General features: G+C 46.3%; 1 protein-coding gene across 1 annotated transcript; it reads right to left on the minus strand.

Annotated features, from left to right (window-relative positions):
* Positions 1-1,201: 1,201 nt before the first annotated feature.
* LOC102662301 (uncharacterized) lies at positions 1,202-5,878 on the minus strand. The gene is made up of 6 exons (XM_006582535.1): positions 4,891-5,878; positions 4,214-4,794; positions 2,414-2,482; positions 2,255-2,334; positions 1,739-1,916; positions 1,202-1,252 (listed from the first exon to the last, which is right to left on the minus strand). Exons 1-6 carry the CDS (start codon positions 5,876-5,878, stop codon positions 1,202-1,204), a joined length of 1,947 nt encoding a protein of 648 aa, XP_006582598.1.
* Positions 5,879-8,209: the final 2,331 nt, after the last annotated feature.

Raw genomic sequence — 8,209 nt, forward strand, 5'->3', positions numbered from 1 at the left:
CTTGGAAGATAGATGGCAGCGGAATGGAGAAGGAAGAGAGAGAGGAGACGCCACTTCAAGGGGAAGATGAGTCTAGAAGAAGCTCACCACCATAGGAGGCCATGGATAAGAGCTTGTAGGAAGACGAAGATGAATGAAGGGAGAGGGAGAGAAGAGCACAAAATTTTATGCTCTAAAAGAGCTCTGAAATATGAAGTTAATATTCAAATGATTAAAGTTAAAAAAAATGCACACACATGACCTCTATTTATAGCCTAAGTGTCACACAAAATTGGAGGGAAATTTGAATTTCAATTAAAATTTCACTTGAATTTGTGGAGCCAAACATTGGAGCCAAAATTTCACTAATTATGATTAGTGAATTTTATTTATGGTTCAGCCCACTAATCCAAGATCAATTCCAAGATTCTCCACTAAGTGTGCTTAGGTGTCATGAGGCATGTAAAGCATGAAGGACATGCACAAAGTGTGACTATATGATGTGGCAATGGGGTGTAGTAAGCAAATGCTCACCTCCCCCTCTAAAATTTAATTGGATTGGGCTTCTACTAATTCAATTAAATTTATTTCCCAACACACATCAAATATTCACTTAGTGCATGTGAAATTACAAAACTTCCCCTAATACAAAAACTAGTCTAGGTGCCCTAAAATACAAGGGCTGAAAAATCCTATATTTCTAGGGTACCCTACCTACATTATGGAGCCCTAAATACAAGGCCCAAAAATAATGAAACCTTAATCTAATATTTACAAAGATAAGTGGGCTCGTACTTAGCCCATGGGCCTGAAATCTACCCTAAGGCTCATAAGAACCCTAGGGCATTCTCTTACATCTCTGGCCCAATCTACTTGGAGTTTTCTATCCAATGCCCTTACGGGGTAGGATTGCATCACTTTTACCTTTCGGGGTCCACCTGTATTCCTTTTTGACTTACGATGAAACCCAGTAATTTTCCTAACTTGACCCCGAAGGTGCACTTAGCGGGGTTCAACCTCAATCGATACTTCCTAAGCCTTTCGAACAACTTCCGCAAGTTGACAAGGTGTTCCTCCTCGGTTTTAGACTTGGCGATCATGTCGCTACATAGACTTCGATTTCTTGGTGCATCATGTCATGGAACAAAGCCACCATAGCCCGTTGATAGGTTGCCCCGACGTTCTTGAGCCCAAAGGACATCGCCTTATAGCAGAACATCCCTCACAGGGTGACGAAGGTGGTCTTTTGCATATCCTCTGGCACCATCTTTATCTAATTGTAGTCGGAGAAATCGTCCATGAAGGAAAACAAAGCAAAATTGGTCGTATTATCCACGAGGACATCGATGTGCGGTAGAGGGAAATTGTCTTTGAGACTGGCTCGATTTAGGTACCGATAATCCACACACATTCGTACCTTCCCATCCTTTTTAGGGACTGGCACAATGTTGGCAACCCATTTCGGGTATCGAGCAACAGCCAAGAAGCCAGCGTCAAACTGTTTCTTTACTTCTTCTTTTATTTTCAGGGACGTCTCAGTCTTCATCCTCCTCAGTTTTCGCTTTACCAAGGAACACTCAGGATTTAGAGGTAACTTGTGTTGTACGATGTCAGAACTCAAACCGGGCATATCTTGGTATGAGCAGGCAAAGATGTCTTGGTAGTCTTTCAACAGGGCCATTAATTCTTTACGGATGGGTGCGGTCATACCCATGCCTACTTTTACTTCCCTTTTTCCACTGCCGGTTCCTAAGTCTACGAATTCTGTCTCTTCTTGATGCGGCCTCATCTCTCGATCCTCCTGAGCGATTATCCTCTCTAGCTTTGGGGGAAGCCCTACATCCTCATCCTCTTCTTCCTCCATCCAACTTGCTTCTTGCTCGAAATCGACAGTCGGGTCCCCGGTATTAGTACCTTCACGGGACTCGTCGTCGGATCTGTATCATTTTAAGCGTAACAAGGAAATAAACATGCAAATGAATGAGAATGGGTGGAGGCGCAAGAACAGATGAAGAAAGATCTTTATATTATAACTTTAAGAACAAAAGACATAATGCCTTAACAAAAGGAAACCCTAAAGTCTAGGCCCGACTGTAGAGTTTTAAAGCTAAAACGGTTACATTATGCGTGTCGTGTAAACGTCCCATCGTTCCTCCACCTGCCAATTTCCTAGTTGGAAACCGGGAGAGCATGCCTGTACCAAATCCGATCTCCTCGGGGAGTCCTCATCGCATATCGCGGCGACTTGTCCTTCGCGTCTTAAACCCACACTTACGAAACTCCTACTGATGTGGCACGACGGAGTCTCTTTGGCTCGTTGTCCCGACCGCGGGCCTTGGCCTTTGTTCTTCCTTTCTGAGATGTTTTTCCTTATGTCAGCCTACGTAGGTTTATAGCCTAACCCAAACTTCCTGTGGTTTCCTCTGGTACTTACCAGGCTGGTCCTACCGCCGTTGTTCTTGCCCAAACCCATTCCGGGCTCGTAGCCGTGCCCCAACATCACCTGGGCCACCATTATTGCCGCATCGAACAGGCAGGGCTGCCTAGGGAGGGAATCTACGGAGGCGATGCTTACTACCTGTCATACCCTAATTTTTTCCGGGGACCATTGTTTGATGGCATGCAACCTTTGCTTGAACACTTCGAGGTACTTGGCACTCATTGTTGCACAATACGTGAAGTTCCATGACGTGCCGAAAGTCAAAAGAGGGCATTGTTGCACGATTAGTGAAGTTCCGTAACATGCCGGAAATCAAAAGGAAGCATTGTTACACAATCCGTGAGGTTCCATAACATTCTGAAAGCCAAAAAAGTGATGATTACATAATCCGTAAGGTTCCATAACATTACGGAAGGAAAACAAGTATCGTTACGGAATTCGTAAAATTCCGTAACGTTATAGAAAAAGAATCAGAAAAAAAAGGCAGGGGGTGTATTTAGTAAATAGGGGTTGCAAATAGCAACCAGGCCCACTTGGGCCTTCCAAGATGTTCCTCCAGAAGGCGGTGCCTTCTAGAGCAAGCAACCTAGCTCGCCTGGGCGAGCTGGGTGGCAAGATTCTCCCTCTTTTCCCTATAGATAGGGAGAGGAGGGAAGAACAAAAACGTTCAACCCTCCTGGTATCTGAGGATCACTTGAAATTAGTGAAAAAAAATTGTTTCCGTGAAGAAAATCCAAGCCGAGGCGCTTCCGTAACGCGTCCGAAACGTTTCCGTGCTTGATTTCGTGAAGATTTTCCGCCGTCTTTCATTCGTTCTACATCGTTCTTTAGTCTTCAACCGGTAAATTCCCAAAATCGAACTTTTCAATTGATTCTATGTACCCTTGGTGGTCCCCACTTGTTTCGCGTACTTTTATTTTCATTTCATTTACTTTCCGTACCTCCTTTTGACGTGCTTTAGTCATTTATTTAAGTCATTTTCTCGCCTAATCAAAAAATAAAATAAATTTCCACCGATCATTTGAATTGTAATATCTGTTAATTTCTTTTAAAATGAAATCCGACTGTTCGGTCATGCTGTAACCACGTTGGAAACCAAAAAAAAGGTAAAATAATAATATAATAATCAAAAAATATCTTTTAGTAAAATAAAACAAAAAAATTAATCGGACGTTTCTCTTTGGGATTTTTCTTTCTTAATTGAATTGAATAATAACTAAAGTTAAACTAAGGCTAAAATCAACTCACAAAATCAAGCTTTGTCCGCAAAAATCACTGAAAAAATGTTTTAAGGTCCTACGCCTCAGCTTTTCTCACCAAGTAAAAGTGGATCATTTTAAGGTCCAACGCCTTAAATGACCACCTTCCAAGTAAAAAGAATCACTTGATTCACCCCTTTCGAAAAAACTACGTAGGTCTGATTTCCTCTTCAATGGAGGGTACGTAGGAGCAAGAGATAAAATTTTAGATACATAATTTCACACAATTCTAATCTAAGGCTGTTGTCCTTTGGGACAAACGTGAGAGGTGCTAATACCTTCCTCAAATGTAAAGATAACTCCCGAATCTGGAATATTCTTCATGACCGGTTTCCTTTGGTTTTTCTAACGTTTTCCTTTCAATAAACGTTGGTGGCGACTCTGCGCATTTTCCTCCTATGGAAGACGCACCCGTGAGCCTCGCCTCGCTTGCCCGCAAAAGGGTAGGTTGCGACACTACCTCAAAAGATTGGAAAGCTGTTTCCAATGACTCCTCCGCAGCTTCCACATATGGCATAGAGGAAGGACAACTTACCAGGACATCTTCCTCACCTGATACTATGACCAAATGTCCTTCCACTACAAACTTCAACTTTTGGTGGAGTGTGGAGGGGACGACTCCCACTGAATGGATCCATGGACGTCCCAAAAGACAGCTGTAGGCCGGATTAATATCCATCACTCGGAATGTAACTTGGCAGGTATGAGGCCCTATCTGTACTGGGAGGTCGATCTCTCCCCTTACCTCTCGGCGGCTACCATCAAAGGCACGGACCACCATGGAATTCGACCTTAGATGGGAGGCGTTAAATGGAAATTTCTCCAACGTGCTCTTGGGCATCACATTCAGACTTGAGCCGTTGTCGATGAGTACTTTGGCCATAACGTGTTCCATGCATTTGACTGACACATGTAAAGCCCTGTTATGTCCTCTCCCCTCGGTGGGGATTTCCTCTTCAGCGAAGGTAAGGTAATTGTTGGCTGTGATGTTATTGACGATCCCCCCAAATCCTTCGACGGAGATGTCTTGGGCTACGTGAGCTTCATTCAAGACTTTTACCAGCAAAGCTCGATGAGGCTCAAAGCTCATGAGCAGCTCCAGAAGGGAGACTCTAGCTGGGGTTTTGTTGAGTTGTTCAATGACTTTGAACTCGCTTTGTTGGATAATGTGGAGGAACTCGCCGGCCTCCTTAAGTGATACCTTTTTCTTGCCGCAGCCCTCTCTTCCCTCGGCAAAATCCTTCGTCGGAACATCCTCGTCCGGTGTGGGGATCACCTTGACATTTTGTCCTTTAGTCATCTTTGCTTTCCCTTTAGTGTTTGCGGGCTGTATCGGTAGGCCAGAGGGTGCGAATACGCGACCGCTGCGGGTTATGCTGCTCAGCCCGGTGATATTGGTCACTTTGGCCGATAGTGAACTGATATCGGTAGCTTCTTCCTTCCTACTGCCCAGAGGGGCATACCTCCACGGAACTATGCGACTGTTCTCGTAAGGAAATGGAATAGGTCTACCGCCTGACACTGTCGAGGGGTGTTGAGGTCTTTGGGGAGTCGTGTCCCTGGTGAAGTGTATTACCAAAGGTTTAGGCTTTTTAGGACCTTCCTCATCTGCCGACTGCATGTATACATGTTGTTCCTCCGCCCCCTCACTGCCGACCTCAAGCCGGCCTTGGTCTATCATTTGTTGTAATAGATCTCTTACCACTGAACTTGTTTCCATGTCATGCAGTACACCTGGATGCATTAAACATGAATCCTCTCTGTGCCCGTAGCGGGGAATCATGCCCGCCTTTTGTAAGGCTTTGTAGATAAACCTTCTGGAGGTCGTTACGTCCTTCAAAAGTTTGGGCCCGTGTGACCTACTCACCTCGATGGCATTAACCGCCCCCCCTCCTTGATTGGCAAGCGAGTTTGTTTTTATGTTAGGCCCGTCCTCTTGAAAAGTCAGCCATCCGGCTTCTATCAAGCTTTGGACCTTGCTTTTCAAGGCCAAGCACTGTTCGACCGAGTGGCCTGGGGTTCCCCCATGGTATGCGCAAGTTGCGCTAGGGTTATACCATTTTGGGAACAGAGGCTGGAAGATCTTTCCCGGAACCACCACAGCTAATTGGTTGGCGATGAGAGATGGCAAGACTTCCCCATACGTCATTGGGATCGGGGCGAAAATCTGAGCCTGCCTTGGCGAATAGTTCCTCGCCATGTTGGGGCTTGTGCCAAGGTGAGCATTGTTGGCCGGGTGAGGCCGGGTCGGAGCCGGAGCCTGAAGAGCCCCCCCCCTGTGGGAGCGTGGGCACCCTTGGTTAGGTGAGCGTTGTATCGAAAGAGGCCCCGGTGCGAGCCAAAAAACTCGGGTGATGTTGTGCATATTGGTGGGTACCGTGGGGGGTTTGCGGCGGCTTGGACCACGCAGGTGTTGAAGTGACGGTATGGGCATCTCCCTCTTGCTTTTTTGCCCCAGCTATGCCGGTCCTCCTACTACTAGCACCTACCAGGGAGACGTAATCAAACTTTCCCCTCTTCAAACCCACCTCTATCCTTTCTCTGGTGAAGACCAAGTCCGCGAAGCTGGAGTGCATGTAGCCCACTAATTTCTCATAGTAAAATACAGGCAAGGTATCCACCATCATAGTAACCATTTCCCTCTCGACCATGGGAGGGGCTACTTGCGCTGCCAGGTCCCTCCAATGCTGAGCGTATTCTTTAAAGGACTCATTTTCCTGTTTAATCATGTTTTGCAGTTGAGCCTGGTCGGGAGCCATGTCAGAGTTGTACTGATACTACCTAAGGAAGGCCGTAATCAGATCCTTCCAGGTGTGGATGAGGGAAGCTTCTAGATTAGTGTACCAGATGACCGCTGCCCCCGCCAAGCTATCTTGAAAGAAATGCATCAATAACTTCTCGTCCCTGGAATATGCACCCATCTTACGACAGTACATTTTTAGGTGATTCTTAGGACAAGTCGTCCCTTTGTACCTATCGAAGATAGGTACCTTGAACTTCGGAGGGATGACGACATCCGGCACCAGGCACAAGTCGGTCATGTATGTGAACGGATAATCGCTGAATCCTTAAACAACTCTTAATCTCTCTTCGATGAGATCGAGTTTCCCCTTCCCTTCCACTGTCGGTGGTGGCCCTCCCACAGACAAAAACATTGGCTGCGTTGGGTGGCTTCAGGGTTCTCCTGTGATGTTGGGTTGAGGTAGTGCGTTGGGTGTCGGCCCCTCAGCAGGAAATGAGGAGTAGGAGTTGACGTCTCCCTAAGCATGCTCTCGAGGATTCTCGTGGACCCCATCAAGATGTCGAGGAGGCTCCCCTTCGAGGATGAGGGGAGGAACGTGACCTACGTCATCATGTATGGCTGGTGGTGTGTAATTAGGTGGTAAGCCGTAGGGGTAAGTTCCTCGGTTGTACCCCGGATGGGGGTTGTTGATGTGCCCCGGTGTGCTTCTTTCTCGTCCTACCATGTTTGGAATAGGGTGGTGCGCATTAGTCTGGAGAGTCGGGTCTACCTCGGCAGCCGAACTAACAGCGGCGACGGTGGCCGCATTACTCTCCATTAGTTGTTTCATTCCCAACATGGCATCCATCATGGAAGCCATTTGTTCTTTCAAAGTCGACATGTCGGCTTTCATCTGTTCCTGTACTTCCTCTAGGTCACCCATCGTCCTAGATTTGGATGCCTTGGGCACGCTTAGTTATGGCGTCTTTCCTAAAGAGACCAAATGTGAAGAGTACGTTAATAAGGAATGAATGCATGCTAGAAAAATGTGGGAGTCACTCAATTCGCATGGATCTTTGGAGTAAAAATCATGGGATAAACTCATTTTATTCAGAAAGTTATAACTAGTCAAGATCTGAGTGACAATATAAACCCCCTAACAACTCCTAATTATATGGGCCATCAAGTCTATCATATGCTAACAATAGCTGAGGAGCCTGTGGATCTCCTCGGGGGCGGAGTAGGCGTCTGCCATTGCTTTGGCCTTTGCAAGCAACCGAGGAAGTTCTTGACTCCCGTTCAAAGTAAGAGCAAACCAGTCCATCCTCATCGTTGCTTCTTGATGTAACAAGTCAATCACCCTTCCTCTAGCCTCCTTTTTCGCGTACACTCGGGCGTATTCGTCTACCACTTTGTGCTCGTGGGCGGTGGCTAAATTTAATTCTTCTTGGTACTTGCGGATGATGGCTAACATGTTTGTTTTGGTCTCGCATAACCACTAAGACAAACTCCTCTTTGACCTTAGGCAAGTCTTCAATTCGTCCTTCAGAATCAATCCATCTACTCGCGATTGGTCCCTTTCTTCTCTTCGGAGTTTAAGCTCGATGTTACTGCCCCACAGAGCCCCTTGGCATTCTCTTTTCGAACCCTAACAGCTGCTGACTTGAACTTTTCTTTGGCTGTTTAGGCTTTCTCAAGCTTTGTCTTGAGGGCCTGTACCTCTTTGTCTTCTTTCGGAGCTTCACCCTCCATCTCCTTAGTGGTCCTCAAACTCGGGAGCCAATCCAGACCTTGTGCGTAGGCTTTCAA

Source organism: Glycine max, chromosome 6 (genome assembly GCF_000004515.6).
Source record: "Glycine max cultivar Williams 82 chromosome 6, Glycine_max_v4.0, whole genome shotgun sequence".
Lineage (NCBI taxonomy): Eukaryota > Viridiplantae > Streptophyta > Magnoliopsida > Fabales > Fabaceae > Glycine > Glycine max.